Consider the following 20,374-nt stretch of genomic DNA (forward strand, 5'->3'; position numbering starts at 1 on the left):
GATGGATATGAAGCACTGTTGTCACACGTCCTTCAGTGATGATAAGCATGTGCTGCTCCACCTCCAGCAGGTATATTTCTAGATGGATATGAAGCACTGTTGTCACGTGTCCTCCAGTGATGATAAGCATGTGCTGCTCTACCTCCAGCAGGTATATCTCCAGGTGGATATGAAGCATTGTTGTCACATGTCCTCCTGTGATGATGAGCATGTGCTGCTCTACCTCTAGCAGGTATATCTCCAGGTGTATATGAAGCACTGTTGTCACATGTCCTCCAGTGATGAGCATGTGCTGCTCTACCTCCAGCAGGTATATCTCCAGGTGGATATGAAGCACTGTTGTCACATGTCCTCCAGTGATGATAAGCAGGTGCTGCTCTACCTCCAGCAGGTATATCTCTAGATGGATATGAAGCACTGTTGTCACACGTCCTCCAGTGATGAGCATGTGCTGCTCTACCTCCAGCAGGTATATCTCTAGATGGATATGAAGCACTGTTGTCACACGTCCTCCAGTGATGATAAGCATGTGCTGCTCTACCTCCAGCAGGTATATCTCCAGGTGGATATGAAGCATTGTTGTCACATGTCCTCCAGTGATGATGAGCATGTGCTGCTCTACCTCTAGCAGGTATATCTCCAGGTGTATATGAAGCACTGTTGTCACATGTCCTCCAGTGATGAGCATGTGCTGCTCTACCTCCAGCAGGTATATCTCTAGATGGATATGAAGCACGGTTGTCACATGTGCTCCATTGATGTGCATGTGCTGCTCTACCTCCAGCAGGTATATTACTAGATGGATATGAAGCACGGTTGTCACATGTCCTCCAGCGATAAGCATGTGCTGCTCTACCTCCAGCAGGTATATCTCTAGATGGATATGAAGCAGTGTTGTCACATGTCCTCTAGTGATGAGCATGTGCTGCTCTACCTCCAGCAGGTATATCTCTAGATGGATATGAAGCACTGTTGTCACATGTCCTCCAGTGATGAGCATGTGCTTCTCTACCTCCAGCAGGTATATCTTTAGATGGATATGAAGCACTGTTGTCACATGTCCTCCGGTGATAAGCATGTGCTGCTCTACCTCCAGCAGCTATATCTCCAGGTGGATATGAAGCACTGTTGTCACATGTCCTCCAGTGATGATAAGCATGTGCTTCTCTACCCCCAGCAGGTATATCTCTAGATGGATATGAAGCACTGTTGTCACATGTCCTCCAGTGATAAGCATGTGCTCTACAACTGCTTCCTCATCTGAAAATTCAGGAAACAAACCTCCACTACTAAGACCAGTGTGACGAAATATCATTAGAAGAAAGAAGAAACAGCATAGTTAGAAAAATGTTTTCAAACTCTTTGCTACCAGAACATCAAACCATTGTTTGAATTCAGAAAGGTTTATTGAATACTAATTTCACAAAAGTAGAGATTTACATTTTCTGTTCAAGACAGAGATGAGACCCCCCAAAAAGAACCTTATGACAGTGAATAGCGCCACTTCCCAGCCGTGAATGTGCTACACATAGGACATTTATGATGCGTACAATTGGCGCAAGTTATTAGATGTTGGTAACAGATGATTCGCTTATTCTTCATCCGAACAACCTTTCACTGCTCAATAGTACGTAAGAGAGATCTATGGTATCTTCTTGTTCTTCATGTGTATCGTCTCGTTTACTTGGATACGTGACGGGCTGGTGAAGTGTCCATCAGTGCAATGAAGGATCCAGAACATTCTTTTGTCATTTTTGCAGAGTTGGAAATGGCCATTTTAAAGCAGGATTGTGAGCATGCGGGGTTGGATTATGGAAGGAGAAGGTGTCCCTCCTCCGGGGTTGTGCATCTTGTTGAAGGGTTCCTTGTAGACAAGCATTTCATAGGTAGAGGCTCAGATGCTGGCTACAGTTTCTGCTCACTTTGTTTCTCCTCTTGTGAAACCACTTTGCCGTCAACCACGTTCTGGATGATGGTCTTTACAACGCGGCTTCTGACGCTGTCTGGGGCTAAAACGAAGAAGAAACATGGAGGTGAAATATGGAACACAGGAAGGATGCCTCTGAAGAACAAATGATGAGGAGGGAAGCAAAGAGGGCCATGAGCATGTGAAATGGAGTGTGGAATTCTGCATCAAACCATGAATCAGGATTGCCATTTTACCCTCACATATCCATTTATTTGTGGATCTACATTCAATCATTTCATTTGTAAAGCGCGCTACTTACCCGTGAGGGTCTCAAGGCGCTGAGGGGTGGGGAGTGCCGTTACTGTTCATTGAAAGTAGATAGGTAAGTCGGCTTCTGAATCGGCCAGAGAAGCATTTCATTTGAAACCAGGAAGTGCTCCAAATGAAACTGGTCAAAGAAAATCCTACATCATGCTCAAGTAGGATTTGTTCCCAGGGCACTTGTTCCCTGTGAATATGTGAATGTTTATGCCCGATAATCATGGAGACATGATGTGCCTCCTGTTGAGATCCCTTTGGATGCTTGTACTTCCCTGGGCTATCCCAGTGGGTGCTTGTGTCTCATGTAAATATTATATTTGTAAGTGTGGGATGCTCTTGTTGGTTCATGTCCCACATAGAAATATTATTATTATTTGGATAGCCCTGTATCTGAAAATAGTGTTATTGGTGTAGGTCATGTCAAGATGTTAACATTGGTGAATGTCCATCAGTAGACTTTTTTTAACATTCAGGCATGTGCTTTATTAGCACATTCTATATGGTGCATATGGGTCACATGAAGCATCTACTTTTACACGTGTCCCATTGGCGTATCCTAGTTGGTGCATCGCCTCGTGTGATCATTTTGTTCAGTACCTGGGCTACATGGAAATGTTCTCATTTTTTTCAGCCGTTCGCTTGAATGTGCTAATAACAGTGCATCATCTCAATGCAAGCATGCTAACCCTGGTGCATAAGAGTTTTCTAATACAGTGCTTCAAGCGAACATTATAATTGGTATATTTTCCTGATGGTGTTAACTGGTGCATATGCCTTTATGAGCAAAGTCTCATCGGATGACATGGCCCTTGAGATCATTCTATGTGTGTGCATATGTGTATCGTGACAATGACATCTTTTAGAATGTGTATCATGTGAAGATCCGTGTAGGGTGTGAGCCTCGTGGGAACGTTCCAGCTGGTGCAGGTGCCACCTGGGATCATTGTATTTTTACTGCCCATCTTTCATGTCAATATGCTGTTATTGGCGCAGGTGAACATGTGAATGTTGGTGCACGTGCCCCATGAGAATACACCTGGGAATGGACTCAATTTGAAGAGTCTAAATGGTGCACGTGCATCAGACAAACATTATAGTTGGAGCATGCGCATTCGGATCGATATGGTGCATGCACATTTATGCGAATATTATGGTAATATTTGTAGACACTCGTGAATATTTTAATGGGAATGCATGTGTCCTCCATGCAAACATTCTTTTGTCATGTGACCATCCTAACATCTCTGGCAAATATGCCTAGACGGAGACGACCATCGTGTACCCGGACCATCAGGCCCTCTCCAGTGTCCACTGGCTTTCTTTCGGGATTCATAGGTAGTTTTTATTTGTGATGGTCAGCTCCACATCCATCCTATAATTAAGAAACTCTCCATGGTAAAACAGAATGAGTGTGTGCTGGAGGGGGCGGCACCTTATTGTATGGTAAATGAGTGAGAGAGTGAGGGACTCCCAGGGCATCAGATCCTTTGGGACCAGAGCTTCGGACCATTGTGTGTGTTTCACTGCACACATTTGGAAGATGGAAGTGAATGAATTAATTTATGAAGAAAAACAAGACACATTGTAGGCAGAGAGATCCCTGTCAGACAGTCTTGGATTTCAAGTAAGAGTGATCAGGCTTAGAGAGACAAGACCAGATCTTCATGTGCCAGCAGTCAGTCTGCATGTAACACCAGGCTGAGAGGGCTAGGTGATGTGTAGGATTTCCAAGATGAGAAGTTACATAGACCAGCATCAATAGCACAGGAGGGTTTCATGTTTTGAGGGAGCCTGGGAAAAGCTGTACTCTCGCTGCATGTGAGTTGAGGTGTGTTTGCAGGTTCATAGTCTTGTTTAAAATAAAGCCCAGGCACTGGTCAGATTCGCCAATGGAGGGGTGGCAGTTCAGCACGGAGCTGAAGTTCAGCACGGCTTGTGTTGGGATGGCGGAGTTTGCAGAAGAGCTGAGGAGGGACTCAGATCTGTGCAATAGTGGTAGTTGGGAAGTGTGAGGCCAGCTTGTAATGCTGCTCACACTCCTGGACAGCCAGAAGACATGGGTGGGATAACCATTAATTTAACCTCGCCATCTTCTGATGGACTGGGCTGCCTTGAGGATGGGGATGTTCTTGTTCAAGGAGGTGTCTCTCAGACGTTAAGTTTCTTTACTAAATTCAGTAACATGTGGTCCCTACTCCCCGTTTATCAGGCATCTTTCTGTGTTATAGCTTCTCCCGCTAGTTCAAATAGTAAAGCAATGCTGGCCCTTCATGGGCACCTATAAAAAGATAATGTTTAGGGATGTGCAAAATGTGTGTTGTTTCCTTTTATGAAGTTATACAAAATTCCACAAAAATGTACGAGAAATTAGGTGAAATCTAAAAGCAGCATTCAGCACTTTCATTGTCTGGATGGGCATCCTTGGGCCCTTTTGGACACACATTACACTAAAAAACAGGGGAAAAATCACCAGTGCCATGAACAATAGTCGCTCGCGTTCTGGTGATTTGTGCTGTTTATGTGCTCCCATGCTAATCTGTGCCACGTGCTGGAATGGCCTAATTTCGGGAATTTTGCGTAACAAGTGAAATGAAAAATTCTTGGAATGGCGCAAGATTATGCCAGCATAAGGGAAGGTTCCCCCAGGCCTATTGATGTTCACATCAGGCAGAGCTGCCTGATGGACATTCAGCCCCGGTCACTTGAGGGACATCAAGAGCGAGCAACTCAAAGCTTCTCATTTCAACCCCGCCCGCAGGCTCTTATCGCATCCTCTCGGCTCCCCCTCCATCACCATTAATGGGGTGTCCCTGGAGACCGTATGGATGAGCCTGTGACAGAGGAGGTGGCTGTGTGAGTGAAAGTGTGCTGATAGCAGAGGAGATGTGATGCTTTGATGGGGCAGATGTTTGCTTCCTGGGAGCCTTTGGTGGTTTGTAGCACTCCAGCGCTACAACAAGTGTCTTTATGAAGCTAGAAACAGGCCATTGTGAAGGCATGGACATGAAGCAAAGACAAAAGAGAGACACTCACCTTTTCTTGGCTGAGAGCTGTGACCACTGAAAGCAAACAAAAAGAGACACACATGACTGAGTGTATTCTACTGGGTCAATTTCCAAGCACCTAGAAGCTGCAAAGTGGGAATGATCCTGGCTCTGAGTGTTCTTACCTGTCCTCGCCCTCCAGCAGGCGCCGGTAGGTCTCGATCTCCTTCTCCAGCCTGGTCTTGATGTCCAAGAGTTCCTCATACTCTGCCATCTGCTGCTCCATATCGCCCCTGAGATCTGCCAGCTGCTCCTCCACCATGCTGATTTTGACTTGAAGTTGTGCCAGCTGGGCGCAGTAGTTTCCTTCTGTTTCTGCTAAGTTGCTTTCTAGGGAATTTTTCTGCCAGAGAGAAAGACAAGGGAGGGGGCTTTGAAACATTGTGATAAAGCATAAGGAAGGTTGTACGTATAGGAACACTGGACAGCGCACTTATTAGCACTTGCTTTGGCTATGGTGTAAACATTTCCGTCTATCTGTTTTCACATGTTCTCATTGTTTGGAGAAAAGGTAGAAAAATAAGAAAATGAAATAGAGAGATGAAGGAGAAAAGTGAAAGTAGAGAGAGGAAGAACTGACAGGGGGAGTTAATTGAGGGCAAGAGGAAAGAATGGAGAGGGAGGCTAAAGGAAGTGGAGAAATTGGGTGGTAAAACTGATAGAGAAAGTAATGAAGTTGAGAGAAGGCGAAATAAATGAGCATAGGAGGAGAGTGTTGAAATGAAGGGGATAACGGAGGATGGGGAGGCAGTAGAGTACAGTAGAATGAGTAGAGAGAGAAGGGATATCACTTTGGTATAGTGCAGGAATATCAGGTTTTGAATATTGTGCTAAACAAATATGGCTGCCAGAATAAACGTACCCGGACTATATGTAAATGACACATTGAGAAATGAACGGGCAGGAGACAGAAGAAGTGCAAAGAGGTAATGAGAATAGCATAGCAAGAAAGGTGAAGTAGAGAGAGAAGGGTGGTAAAGATAAAGATCAGGCAGGCCAGCTGGTGAAGTAGGGTGAGATGTATGGTAAAGAGACAAAGGTGAGCTAGTCTGAATGAAAGCTACAAAGAGGTGGAGCAAGGAAGGGGAGGATAAAAAGAGAGAGAAAGAGGCAGAGAGATAATACGGGTTTAGAGATAGAAAAATCTAGATATGGGGATAAGGACATTCACCACAATGTTCAAGGGTGGAGTTCACAGAGAGATGAGGTAGAGTGAGAGGGAAGGTAGAAAGAGATGTGAGGCAGATAGAGATATTTGAGGGGTTAGGTAGTCAGGGAAGAATAGAGATGTGCGGTAGGGTAGTAAGAGGCGTGGAAGGAAGGGAGATGTAAAAAGAGGTCAGGTAAAGAGATTAGTGAGTCAGAGAGAAAGGTGGATAGAGGGATGATGGGCAAAAACAGCTGAGCTATAGGTAAAAGGTGAAGTAGAGAGACGAAGGTGAAGCAGAGAAACAGCGGTGAGGTATAGAGACAGTATGAGGCTTAGCAAATGTTTTGAGGTACAGAGATGGATAAGTTGAGTAGATGAAAGAATGCGAGGTAAAGAGGATGAGTTGAATCAGAAAAGGTACAGAGAAACATCGCAAGGGAGAGAAGGTGAAGGCATTCAAAGAGGAGCATGGCAGTTAGACCGGTGATTTACAGGGAACAGAGCTAGAAAAAGAGCAGAGATAAGGTAGTGAATGAAATGTGAGATATCCTGAGAGGTGAGGGAAAGATGAGGATTAGAAAGATGAGAGTTACATAGCGAAACAACATAGAGATGTGTGATGAAAAGAGTGTTGAGTTAGGGAAAGCAGTGAGAGAAAGGCAGAGAGAAGTAGATTGGAAGAAAGACATAGGGGCATATTATCAAGAAACGGCATTAAAATTATCGCCGCTTTAGTGGCAAAAAACTGCCGCTAAAGCGGCGATAATGGGCTTGATGATATGCCCTTGAGAATTCCCATAGAAGCCCATGTTCTGGTGTCAACATGGGCTTCTATTGGAATTCTCTGCGGCATATTATCAAGCCCATTATCGCCGCTTTAGCTGTAGTTTTCTGCCGCTAAAGCGGGGATAATTTTAACGCCGTGTTTGATAATATGCCCCATAGATAGGTGAGGGTAAGAGAGATATGAGCTTTGAGAGAGGTGAGGTAGGTGGAAGAGAAGAGACAGGGGTGAGATTGAAACAGAGCAGACAGCTGCAGAAAGAGGGGCGAGGCATAGAGAACGTTGAGGTAGAGAGAGCTTAGAGAGCTAGAGGTACAGAGGTAGGCACAGGGTGGTAAAGAAAGAGGTGAGGTTGTGAGAGTTTGAAAGGTGGGACAGAGAGAGGTATATTTGAGAGTGATAGGTGAGGTACACGCGGGTGAGCTAGAGCTTCGGTAGCAAAAGAGCGAGTTGTTACATGGAAATGGAGAGGTAGGTAGAGAGAAAGGGAAAGAGAGACAGTGAGGTAGAAGATGTGAGGTGAAATACAGAGGGAGGAATGGGATAGAAGGAGAGGTGAGTCAGAAAAATAAAAGTATAGTGTGGTGAAGGTGACATAGAGGTAGTATGAGAGAGAGGCAGATAGAGAAATGAGGACAAGAAAACGCTGCGTATTTAGTGATTGGTGAAATAGAGACACATATGGTATGGGCAGAGTTGAAGCAGAAAAAAGTGATACTAGGAAGAGGTGGAGAGGTAGAAGAAGAGGCAAAGTAGACAGAAGGAGGTGAGGTAAAGAATACGTCTGATTAGAGTCGGAAGAGAGGCAAAGAGATAAACAGTTAAGTCTAGGTAGAACCAAGGATAAGTAGAAGGAGACAGTCAGAGAAGAAAGAGAATATGAAGTAGAAAAAGAGACAGAGGTGAGAAAGAGAGAGATATGTAACTGTAATACAAGGGCTTAGAAGGGGAAGGACTTGAAAACTGTGCAATTTGCCTGTGCCTAAAACTGTTGCTGGTTTTGGTCAGCGACAGCTCTGCGCAAATTACTTCTTCTTTCGTTAGTTTATAACTAAGGAGAGAAGCTTAGTCTGAAAAACATACTACAGCCCAAATGTCACATGTTTGAAGAGTGATGTTTTGTAACTCTAAGAAACAACAAAAGTCACCAAAATGAACCTGTGCTTAACCCTCTGGTAGCGTGGCTCAAAAGTAGTCAGGCCTACCTTAGAGTCAATGTGTAAAGTGTTTGAGCAGCAGGAGGTTCCTGCCATTGAGTACACAATGAGCACACACAAACCATGCTAAAGAGCACAATAATGATCATAACAAAAAATGTTTCTGTTGCTATTGGTCTGTGTCCCTATTGATTGGCATCACACCAACCAACATGAGACTTCACAACAATAGTGTGTTGGCTGCAGAGATCTGTATGTGGCCTGGAGGTCACATGCCAAACATCTAGCAAGGTGACTTACTCTTTCTTCCATCTAGTGCTGACAAAAGAGCTATCACTCTCTTGGGCAATAACATTTCTGAATAAATAACTCACACTATGTAAGTTTGGCTCTTATAGTTGAAATATGTGGAGGTTGGTCACAACTGAAGAAAGGATTTATAGTCTAGTGTTGTGTCTTTATATTGAAAAAGAATAGCTGTTGCCACCTACCATCGCCAGAGCGGACTGCAGCTCAATCTCCAAGGACTGCAGGGAGCGCCTCAGCTCGGAGATCTCGCTCTTGCTTGACTGCATCTGTTCAGCCCCGGTGGAAATCTCCTGCTTGAGGTGTTTGCTCTAAGAGAGAACATAGGCAGGAGTGACCACTTGACATTTAGTGTAGGCCCATCCCCAACCCAAGGGATCAGAGTGGAATGATCTGTGAGGTCTCTGTATGGCTATTGGACACTGGGCAGAGGGTGACATGTTGGACTGAGCCTCCCATGGGACTGATATTGGCATTACAGAGGGGATTAACGTTTGGAGAAATGTCTAGGTTTGCCGATCAACCATCCATCTTATTACATAGCCCGGATGACTTTCACCGTGATGATTCCCTCTCCTACTCACCGCCTCCAGGAACTTTGCTTCTGCATCCTGGCGGTTCTTTTCGGCCATCGCCTCGTATTGACCTCGCATGTCATTGAGGATCTTCATCAGGTCAGTGCCTGGGGCGGCATTCATCTCAACGCTGAGCTCTCCTTGGGCCCCCTGGAATCCTTTCATTTCCTATAGGAGCGGAGCGCATTTTGAGGGCATTAAACAGCGTTTATCCAAAAGGCAGAAAACAAGTGCTGGAAATGGACCAGTCTATAAGAATTTGGACCTGAACTAGAGTCTGGGTGATGATATAAATACACTGATTCTGGTGGATGTGGTAACTGTGCTATCAGTGGAATCACATTTGGCAGAATTGCTACCAACATTTTGTAGTTTGCCAGTGGTAAGTCCACCTGCGGTAATTTAATGCTTGCACTAGTAAATGGTGAATTTTACATTACCACAACTGTCTAAACCAGTTTCTTTTTCATCTTTTATTTTTAATTTACAGTTATTTTCCTGTACAAAGGACTGTACATATCTCTAAATTTAAATATGAAGGCTTCATACGGGATCCATGCTTTTCAGAAAGGCTTGATATTAGAAAATTAGTTTTGTATCCACTGGCTCATCAAACAGAAGATAATCAAAATTCTCACAAATTCACCAAGACTATACAAAAGGACACACACCCAGGGAACATTTAGCTGAGTTGCAAAAGTTTCTCAGGGCTTATAATAGAATCTTCTCTATGACAAAAGTTCATACCTTCATGCCCACATCCAAATACCCAGAATTAAAGTTTTAACTCTGTCCCTGCACGGCTACCACATAGTACCAGTGCAGATGTACAACTTTCTAAAATTTGTAAAGCTTTCCAGAAGTACACCTTGAAAGCAGAGACATTAATATGTTTACTGGTATACATTAGGAAGACATTTTAAATTCCCATTATATATGTTATACAGTTATACATGTAAAACGCCATTGCTTTAGTGCCATGATCAAATTCATTTTTTCGATAACTAAATTCCCTATGGGAAAACACCTTTTCCCGATGGATAAACCCCTTGCTCTCCACCCGCACCAGTTTGAAGGGTTGTTTACTCCTGCCCTTGGCAGGACTAGGGGGCTCATTACAGTTTGGTGAGTAGACCGCTATCCGCCAGGGTGGCCAAGCTCATAATTACCTTTCCCACCTTGATGGACTATCACCCTTCATGTTAAGAGATCTCCGCTAGCTTGCAAAGATCTCTGTGCCTTCTGAAGGCTCAGATAGTTTGCTAACTGGCCTCGGTGTTTAATAGGGCTGCTTAGCGTAGGTTTTAGTTTTTTACCCCAAAGCAGGAGTTTCTTTTTGTCAATCAAAATACTACTACCCCTGACAATCTGACTCCCAAGTTGTGGGAGTCATTTTTCTTTTCTTCTGTGTAGGAGCACCAGGTTTTCCATTGTGATCCCAAGCAGAAACAAAACAGTTCTTTGGTCAGTCTACTCTAAATAGTGCAGATGCTGTGATGTGCTTGCACTTACAGCTCGAGTGCACCGAGCAGTTAAAGTGAAGTTTCCGCTGGCAGAGCCAGTGGAGTTACCGCCAACAGAAACATGACGGTGTGCCTGGCTTTAAATAGTGCAGTGAACTATCAGTTTGTGAGAGGGTACTCCATCACATTTCTGCCCAAATTTTAAATGATGCCCTAATTCTCCAATCATTTTAAGGTGAGGAGGAGTCTGGGATTTCCTACAAACTTTCAAGTTCCAATGTGAGCCCCAACTTTCAATGCGAACTTCCGCGTGGAGCTGCCACTTGCCTTTTCTTGATTGGGATTTTCTCACATCATTACTCCATTCTAGGGGTAATATTACACATGAACATTGCTATGTTTTCTATTGAATTTCCTGACATTGCTATCACTCTGTGGAAATTTAGTTCGTATCCGAACATTATCTGCGCCATCTTGTCTCTCCCCAAGCGCCACACACAGAAAACGTGCGACGGCCATTTTAGACACCATGATCTCATTGCCGATCGCCAGCACGTCCCTCAGGTGCTGCAAACATCCCCCGTACGCCGGCCACCCCCGCTCTCTCATACATGGGCCATAAAACCCTCCCCTTCTGCGCGACCCTGCCATGGAACCACATCCCGCGCCTGACCAACACCTCCTTTCATCCCATACATGGTCATACATCCTTTTGATAACCCCCTTCCTCTGCGCCCGATTGTCCGAACCGATCCCAGGCCATCACCTAACCCTGCGGATGCAGTTTATTGCCCCTACTGTAAGGGAAACACCTCACATCAAAGGGATTACAGTAGATCAAGGCCCCCCACCCCCTGAGACCCGACCAGTCGCACACACCCCCGAGAATTGGCGGAATGTCCAGCTGTGTAATAGCCATCTCCTACTGTGGGTGGGGTGGGTACTTCTACTGTAGATATGTGTGGGAACAAGCTTGAAGTGGGGATTCCAAGGATGTCTTTCCGCACATCAAAGTCTCGACAAGAATGTATCACATTTAATAAAGCAATAAACCTGTGTATAAGAGGCCAGGCCTCAGAGATGTGGGGAGAGCACCTCGAGAAGATTCCCTGTTGGTCTGATCTGATGTGTTCTCCTCCGGAGAGAATAAAACTTTGTTTCCTGCCTTCCAGTCTCCAGCGCCTGCCTCGTTTGTTGGTTAATCATCGAATGGTATAAGAGGCGATTACCGCCGGGCAATACTTAAGGGTATGTTGTTCGCCGATTGCCCATCCTGCCTTTTTACAACTCTATATAATCAAAGCACCACTATAATTTGAGTTCTTCGCAATTTGCAAATCTGAGGTTGATAGAAAGGCCCTCGCAGATGCCATGCCATCCTATTAAATGCAAGAGTTCACCACTAACCTTGGTTATGAATGCTTCTATAGTTTGCCATTTCCTTTGTCTAGCTTTAGAATCAAAACGTACCTGTTCGTGGTTCTTCTTTAGGGAAGCCAGCTCCTCTTGCAGGCTCTCGACTTGTCCCTCAAGGTCCGACTTGGACGAGGTCAACTCGTCCAGCACCTTCCGCAGTCCATTGGTATCGGCCGCCACGCTCTGGTGCATATGTAACTCATTCTCATACCTGGGCAAAAATGACGAGATTTATGCGGCTGTCAACGATGGTCGGTGAAGTGTTTGTGAACATTTGCCTTATGGTGCAATGTCAGTAGCCACAAGGAGGCACCATACTGCAACAAATGACCTTGAAAATGGCTTTGTTCTCTGGGCACTCATCCTCCCCAGATGCAAATTGCCAACTTTGCCTTAGCCGTGTGTCAGACCTGTGGTCAATGTACCCACCTCCTGTTTTAACAGCATAATAGGACTGTTTTATTACATTCAGCATCAGAAACAGTATTTAGACATATTTGTAAAACATGTCTGAGCCTGGAGGTAGCAGAGAGCTGCACATACAGCATTACTTAACATCACAGCACTAAGATACCTCACAAAAAGTGCAAGAGGATACCCCTATAGCCATAAACAAAATATTGAAAAATTGCAGAAATAAATAAATGTTTATTTTTTCACCCACCTGGTGACATTTTCATACATGTTATAGAAATCGGTGTGAAAACAGCTAGTCACGGCTTCATATTATGGCTGGAAATTGCCACATGTGTATAGTTGCTTGAAATAACTGCTAATCTTGCCCACATTGATGTTATTCATTTTATTGGCTAGAGAGTGATGGTAGGCTGAGTCATCCTTGACTGAGTTCAAGCCTGTGAATTTTAGGTCCCACATTGGTCTGTGCAGTTGGAACCTTAACCCACCAGTGTGTGTCTGTCAGTTGTAAGCTATCCACAGATGCCTAGTGGCAGAACAGAACCTACATTTGTTGTTGAGGTAAATAGGGGTAGCTTGAGAGATTTGAAAGAAACTCTTTTAACCACTGGTAAAAATTACAGTCAAGAATAGCTGAGGCAGAAGAAGAATTAGGCAGACTCAGCAATTTTAGCAGCCGTGTTTTGAATACGCTTGAGCTTCTTCAAGACATTTTTGGAAGCTCCTAAAAAGGAAGATTTGCAGTAGGCAAGGCAGCTGCGAACATTGGCATGAACCACGATGTGGCTAGGCAGAGGGGGGAGCCGAGGAACTATTCTGGAGGTTTATTACTTTTCCCATGCAATTTCAGATGGAATTTTTAGACAGCACTTCAGCCAAAATGCTGAACAGAATTATACCAAATTTGGGGAGGGGGCGGAGCGGGGGTAGATTATTTCTGAGAAAGCAAGATTTTTTTGATTTTGTATTAATCCATTCATCAGTTTAAATCAAGCCATCAGATTGGCAAAGGGGGCTTTCTTAAAGTGTGTGCTCTGATTGGCTGACCGCAACATGAACAAAAACATTGCGGCAGCCATTACAGGACTTGTCCTGAAAATATTTTACAAAAACGATTTAGGGGGGCAGCTTAGGGATACCATGACCCCCTAGTGCTTTTCTGGAGTTGAGGAAAGATTTTTTCGAAAAATGTTTTGGGGGGGTTTGTGATCTGCATAACTACTGCGGGATCAGCCAAAAAAACAATTTTTTAGCATTGCACAGGTTGTACTGACTTACAGTGTAAATTGAATAACAGATTAGTGGATGATGTCACCAAGTGATGCCATCAATTATGTCAATGAACATGTTATGAGTAATATAATTGAATAACATTAATACAAAGTGGGTCAAAGCAATATATAAATATGTATGACACGCTCAGTTTCTGGACAGCGACAACATGAAGGGGAGGTCCAGAGCACATCAGTTTGAACCGTTGCATCATAATGCAAACCCTCCCCTGGAACTCCAAAGTAAAGTTGCAGTTCAAGGGGATGTTGTCTGGCACTAGATGACGTACCATCAATTTAATAATAGCTAATCCCGAAGAAGGTGGCAATAAAATAGAATGATACCACCACAACACGCATCAACGACACCTGTCTGTCTGGTCCACAGAGCATGATTCATTTTTGTCGCAGTGATGCAGAATATAAACCGCTCCCAGCAGGTTACAATGGGCATATTGACCTGTTCTGATTTTTAATGAATGCTAGAGGTATGCAATAAAATAGAGTGATACCAGTGCAACGCGCGTCAGCGACCCCTGTCTGTATGGTCCACAGCGCATGATTCATTTGTGTCGCAGTGATGCAGAATATAAACCGCTCCCAGCAGGTTACAATGGGCATATTGACCTGTTCTGATTTTTAATGAATGCTAGAGGTATGCAATAAAATAGAGTGATACCAGTGCAACGCGCGTCAGCGACCCCTGTCTGTGTGGTCCACAGCGCATGATTCATTTGTGTCGCAGTGATGCAGAATATAAACCGCTCCCAGCAGGTTACAATGGGCATATTGACCGGTTCTGATTTTTAATGAATGCTAGAGGTATGCAATAAAATAGAGTGATACCAGTGCAACGCGCGTCAGCGACCTCTGTCTGTGTGATCCACAGAGCGTGATTCATTTGTGTCGCAGTGATGCAGAATATAAACCGCTCCCAGCAGGTTACAATGGGCATATTGACCGGTTCTGATTTTTAATGAATGCTAGAGGTATGCAATAAAATAGAGTGATACCAGTACAAGGCGCGTCAGCGACCCCTGTCTGTGTGGTCCACAGTGCATGATTTATTTGTGTCGCAGTGAGGCAGAAGAATATAAACTGCTCCCAGCAGGCTAGAATGGGCATACTGACCTGTTCTGATTTTTAATGAATGCTGGAGGTATGCAATAAAATAGAATGATAACACCACAACGCGCGTCATCGACCCGTCTGTTGGTCCACGGAGCATGATTCATTTGTGTCGCAGTGATGCAGAATATAAACCGCTCCCGGCAGATTATTAAGGGCATATTGACCTGTTCTGATTTTTAATGAATGCTGGAGGTATGCAATAAAATAGAATGATAACACCATAACGCGCATCAGCGACCCCTGTCTGTGTGGTCCACGGAGCGTGATTCATTTGTGTCGGAGTGATGCAGAATATAAACCGCTCTCAGCAGGTTAGAATGGGCATATTGACCTGTTCTGATTTTTAATGAATGCTGGAGGTATGCAATAAAATAGAATGATACCACCACAACGCACGTCAGCGCCCTCTGTCTGTGTGGTCCACAGAGCATGATTCATTTGTGTCGCAGTAATGCAGAATATAACCCGCTCCTAGCAGGTTAGAATGGGCATATTGACCTGTTCTGATTTTTAATGAATGCTGGAGGTATGCAATAAAATAGAGTGATACCAGTACAACGCGCGTCAGCGACCCCTGTCTGTGTGGTCCACAGTGCGTGATTCATTTTTGTCGCAGTGATGCAGAATATAAACTGCTCCCAGCAGGTTAGAATGGCATATTGACCTGTTCTGATTTTTAATGAATGCTGGAGGTATGCAATAAAATAGAGTGATACCAGTACAACGCGCGTCAGCGACCCCTGTCTGTGTGGTCCACAGTGCGTGATTCATTTGTGTCGCAGTGATGCAGAATATAAACTGCTCCTAGCAGGTTAGAATGGGCATATTGACCTGTTCTGATTTTTAATGAATGCTGGAGGTGCAATAAAATAGAATGATACCACAGCGCGCGTCAGCGACCCCTGTCTGTCTGGTCCATGGAGCATGATTCATTTGTGTCGCAGTGATGCAGAATATGAACCGCTCCCAACAGGTTAGAATGGGCATATTGACCTGTTCTGATTTTTAATGAATGCTGGAGGTATGCAATAAAATAGAGTGATACCACCACAACGCACGTCAGCACCCCCTGTCTGTGTGGTCCACAGCGCGTGATTAATTTGTGTCACAGTAATGCAGAATATAATCTGCTCCCAGCAGGTTACAATGGGCATATTGACCTGTTCTGATTTTTAATGAATGCTGGAGGTATTTATTTATTTTGTGTATTTTATATAGCGCGCAGCTACCCCAACGGGGTGTCCCGGCGCTTCTGAGTGAAAGCAGAGTGATAGTCCTGGGGGGGTTAACAAAAGAGAAAAGTTTTTAGTGCCTTACGGAAGGGTAATTCTTCCTGGATCATCCTAATTGCGATCGGGAGTTTGTTCCAGAGCGTTGTGGCACAGACCTGGAAAGTTTTACCTCCGGAACGTGCTTTCCTGAATCTTGGTATGGAAAGCAGATGTTGGGAGTTGGAACGAAGGTTCCGAGAGTTACAGTAAGGACGGATACTAACAGAGAGGTAGGCCGATCACCTACCCCTAGTTGCTCGATGGGCTAAGGTCATGGCTTTGAATGCAGCTCTTTGATGGATTGGTAGCCAATGTAATGCTCTGCGATGTGGCGAAATATGGGTGCGTAGGGAGACCCCGCAGACCAGCCGAACAGCCGCATTCTGGACTGTCTGGAGCCGATGTAGGAGACCCGTGGGCAACCCTAAATACAGGCCGTTCGCATAGTCCAGGTGAGATGTAATCAATGCCTGGACTATGGTTTTCCTGGTGTCACTAGGGAGATAGGTGATGAATTTCCTAATCATCCTGATCTTGGAAAAGCAAGCGGCTGAAACGATCTGTATTTGGTTGCTAAAAGAAAGATTTGAGTCCCACTTGACCCCTAGATTTTTTACAGAGTCCTTAGGGACAGGAGGAAGGCTAAGTTCCTGTGGCCACCAGAGAGTTGCATCAAGATGGGAGGGTTGATGGAAAAAGAGAACCTTCGTTTTCGCCGCATTCATGCGGAGGCAGTTATGGTCCATCCATTTTGAGATGTCCCGCAGACAATCCTTCAGAGGATCAAAAGTAGTCTGCGTGGCACTCTCATAGGAGAAAAGCAACTGAATATCATCTGCATAGGAAGTAGCTATGATGCCCGACCTAGCAATGAGTTCAGCCAGAGGAGAAAAATAGACATTGAACAATAGTGGGCTCAAAGCCGAGCCTTGAGGGACACCCCATTTCAGGGTACGGCTAACAGAGGTAAAAGGATGAGTATAGACTGCCTGGGTGCGATTAGACAAAAAAGAGGTCAGCCACTCCAAGGCCTTCCCCTGAATGCCCTTCGACCGAAGACGGTCAATCAGGATGGGGTGAGAGACGGTGTCGAATGCTGCCGACAAGTCGAGCAGCACCAGCACCGCTCTGGAACCCCCATCCAGTTTCCACCGCACAGAGTCGGCCATTTCTATAAGGGCAGACTCAGTGCTATGGCACTTTCTAAAACCATGTTGGGATTCATGAAGTAGGCCGTGGGATTCAAGAAAACCTGCCAGTTGTTGCTGCGCTAGCTTTTCAAGGACCTTGGCAGGGGCTGGGAGCAGAGAAATGGGTCGATAGTTCACCGGCTCATTAGGATCTGTATTAGCTTTCTTTAAAATCGGGACCAGTTGGGCAAGTTTCCAAGACTCCGGGAAAATTCCGGTTTTGAGCGAGTCATTCCAGATGTAGTTGAGGAAGGGATTAAGAAAAGAGGCCAATAACTTATATTGCTTGGCTGGCCAAGGGTCAAGTGGTGAGCCGGAGCGGCATCTAGACAGTTCCATCAGTGAGTGTTCCAGTGAGATTGCCTCAAAGTCTGAAAAGGTGGAAGAAGACTCGATGCGGTCAGGTAAAGGCGTATCACTCCCTAGATCATTATTCTTGGGGAAGGTGTCATAGATCTTCGCGATCTTGTCTTCAAAGAAGTCAGAGAGGCGAGAGCAAAGGGCCTGAGAGACTGGAAGACACTGTTTAAGAGCCAAGGGATCTGTGAAAGTCTTCACTGTGTTAAAAATTTCCCTGGCCGAGCCATGCGCTCTATTAATTTTCTCCTCCAGGTAACGTTTTTTATGCTCAATTATTTTCCTACGGTATTCTTTGAGGGCCAGTTTATATTTAAGTTTTGTGTCAATAGAATAGGATGACCTCCACCGGCGCTCCAACAGCTTACAAGAAGATTTATATTTCCGAAGCTCGTCGGAGTACCATGGGGCGGAGGGAGCTGCTCGAAAGGTTTTAATCGGTCGCATAGGGGCGAACGAGTCAATAGCAGAGGTGACCCAGCAGTTGAGGTTAGTCAGGCGTCTTTGGGAGTGGTATTTACAAGATGTAGGGCAACACTGTCAGGGGAGATCTTACTCCAATTACGTCCTACCGCCTTAGGGGGAATTCTAGGTCTCACATGCTGGCAAAAGTGAATAGCAAAAGGGATAAAAAAGTGGTCCGACCAAATCACCGGATAGGGATCCTCAATCAGGATGTTTGAGAAATTCGAGCAAACAAGATCAAGAGTATGACCAGCTTTGTGCGTAGGTTGAGAAACCAATTGGCTTAATCCAGCATCTTTTAAAGTAGAAAGAAAGTTAAGGCAAAGCTTGTCAGAAGAGTCCTCTGCGTGTAAATTTAGGTCTCCTAGTAAGGTAAAATTGGCATAGCGTAGGCTAGCCTGAAGGACATAGTCCAAAAATGTAGCCAAATAGGAAGCCTTAGATTTAGGAGGGCGATAGACCAGTAGCCCTGTCAGTGTGGTGTGTTCAGCTAGTTTAATACAGAAGGGAAGGGCTTCAATCAGTTCAATTTGTGTGTAAGGGAAGGAAGAGATCGTCCATTGGGATCTATAAATAATAGCTACCCCACCTCCCCGATTGCGACCCGCTCTATTGGCGCATAGGATATTATATTCCGGGGGAATGGCCAGGCATAGAGACGGATTAGATTCATCCTCCAGCCATGTTTCCGTAAGAAAAAGTAAATCCCAGTTATTGTCCATCAAAGACTGGGCGATATCAAGAGAGTGTTTAGGCAGGGAGCGACAATTAATTAGGCCAGCCTTAATAGAGAAATGGCTGGTGTCTTTAAGGGCCTGAGACGGCGGCTGATCAAAGGGGCACGGGACCAATGTGTCATTCAGCATATTGCAAGGTATGCCCAACTCTGGATTTAGGGCTAAGTCCCTTTGAAGAGAGACAGTGAGAGCACAGCATTTGTGTTGTATCTAAATAAGAGACTCCTTACTATATGTTTTGAAGCAAGATGTTGGGGTTTCCACGGAGTACCTGGCCTCGGCCGCGTCCTGATCGCGGACGGGCGCAGACGGGCAGGACTCTGGCACGACTCCATACTCCATGCAATAAAATAGAATGATACCACCACAACTCGCGTCAGCGACCCCTGTCTGTCTGGTCCATGGAGCATGATTCATTTGTGTCGCAGTGATGCAGAATATAAACCGCTCCCAGCAGGTTAGAATGGGCATATTGACCTGTTCTGATTTTTAATGAATGCTGGAGGTATGCAATAAAATAGAATGATACCACAACACGCGTCAGCGACCCCTGTCTATTTGGTCCATGGAGCGTGATTCATTTGTGTCGCAGTGATGCAGAATATAAACCGCTCCCAACAGGTTAGAATGGGCATATTGACCTGTTCTGATTTTTAATGAATGCTGGAGGTATGCAATAAAATAGAGTGATACCACCACAACGCGCTTCAGCGCCACCTGTCTGTGTGGTCCACGGAGCATGATTCATTTGTGTCGCAGTAATGCAGAATATAAACCGCTCCCAGCAGGTTAGAATGGGCATATTGACCTGTTCTGATTTTTAATGAATGCTGCAGGTATGCAATAAAATAGAATGATACCACCACAATGCACATCAACGACCCCTGTCTGTTTGGTCCACAGAGCGTGATTCATTTGTGTCGCAGTGATGCAGAATATAAACTGATTTTTAATTCATGCTGGAGGTATGCATGGCCTTATGACTGAGGGGTGAGTGATATAAGGTTATGGGGTTAATGGTAATATCTCAGTTGAATAATGTCAAATACATTTTTTATGTTTTTACTTGTTATGAATTTTGTAAAGAGATTTTTATATTGCTTTTTCGAATGAAAAATAAAAAGTGTTATTTTTGATAAAGTTTGAGTCATTTGTCATAGTTGGCAGGTGATTTTGTTGCTTAGAAGTGATAAAGGTTGAGCAGGAGTCCTTGAGACATATTTATTATCTAATTGCCCTTCTCCTGACCTCAAAGCGTTTTTTCTGGGATGACCCTTTGTGGATTTTGTAGCATCAGGCTATGCCTCTCTTTCCTGCTGCCAATTCTAAGATGGCAGCTGTGGCATCAGCACTTTGACCTAAGCACTGGTTTGGCATGCCTACGTCGTGGACATGTTTGGATGGCCTATG

The 20,374-nt window shown here is 44.7% G+C and overlaps 1 protein-coding gene across 3 annotated transcripts in view; it reads right to left on the bottom strand.

Annotated features, from left to right (window-relative positions):
- Positions 1-1,384: 1,384 nt before the first annotated feature.
- LOC146869319 (keratin, type I cytoskeletal 12-like) overlaps positions 1,385-20,374 on the bottom strand; it is a 28,093-nt gene continuing 9,103 nt past the window's right edge. For all 3 annotated transcript variants that reach the window (XM_085648853.1, XM_085648778.1, XM_085648700.1), the window contains 6 exons: positions 12,180-12,336; positions 9,256-9,414; positions 8,857-8,982; positions 5,400-5,617; positions 5,264-5,289; positions 1,385-2,009 (listed from right to left, as the gene is read on the bottom strand). In XM_085648853.1, coding sequence (XP_085504979.1) covers positions 1,906-2,009; positions 5,264-5,289; positions 5,400-5,617; positions 8,857-8,982; positions 9,256-9,414; positions 12,180-12,336 — 790 coding nt within the window. In that variant the 3' untranslated portion in view covers positions 1,385-1,905. The remainder of the gene's footprint in view (positions 2,010-5,263; positions 5,290-5,399; positions 5,618-8,856; positions 8,983-9,255; positions 9,415-12,179; positions 12,337-20,374) is intronic.

Source organism: Triturus cristatus, chromosome 1_1 (assembly GCF_964204655.1).
Source record: "Triturus cristatus chromosome 1_1, aTriCri1.1, whole genome shotgun sequence".
Taxonomy (NCBI): domain Eukaryota; kingdom Metazoa; phylum Chordata; class Amphibia; order Caudata; family Salamandridae; genus Triturus; species Triturus cristatus.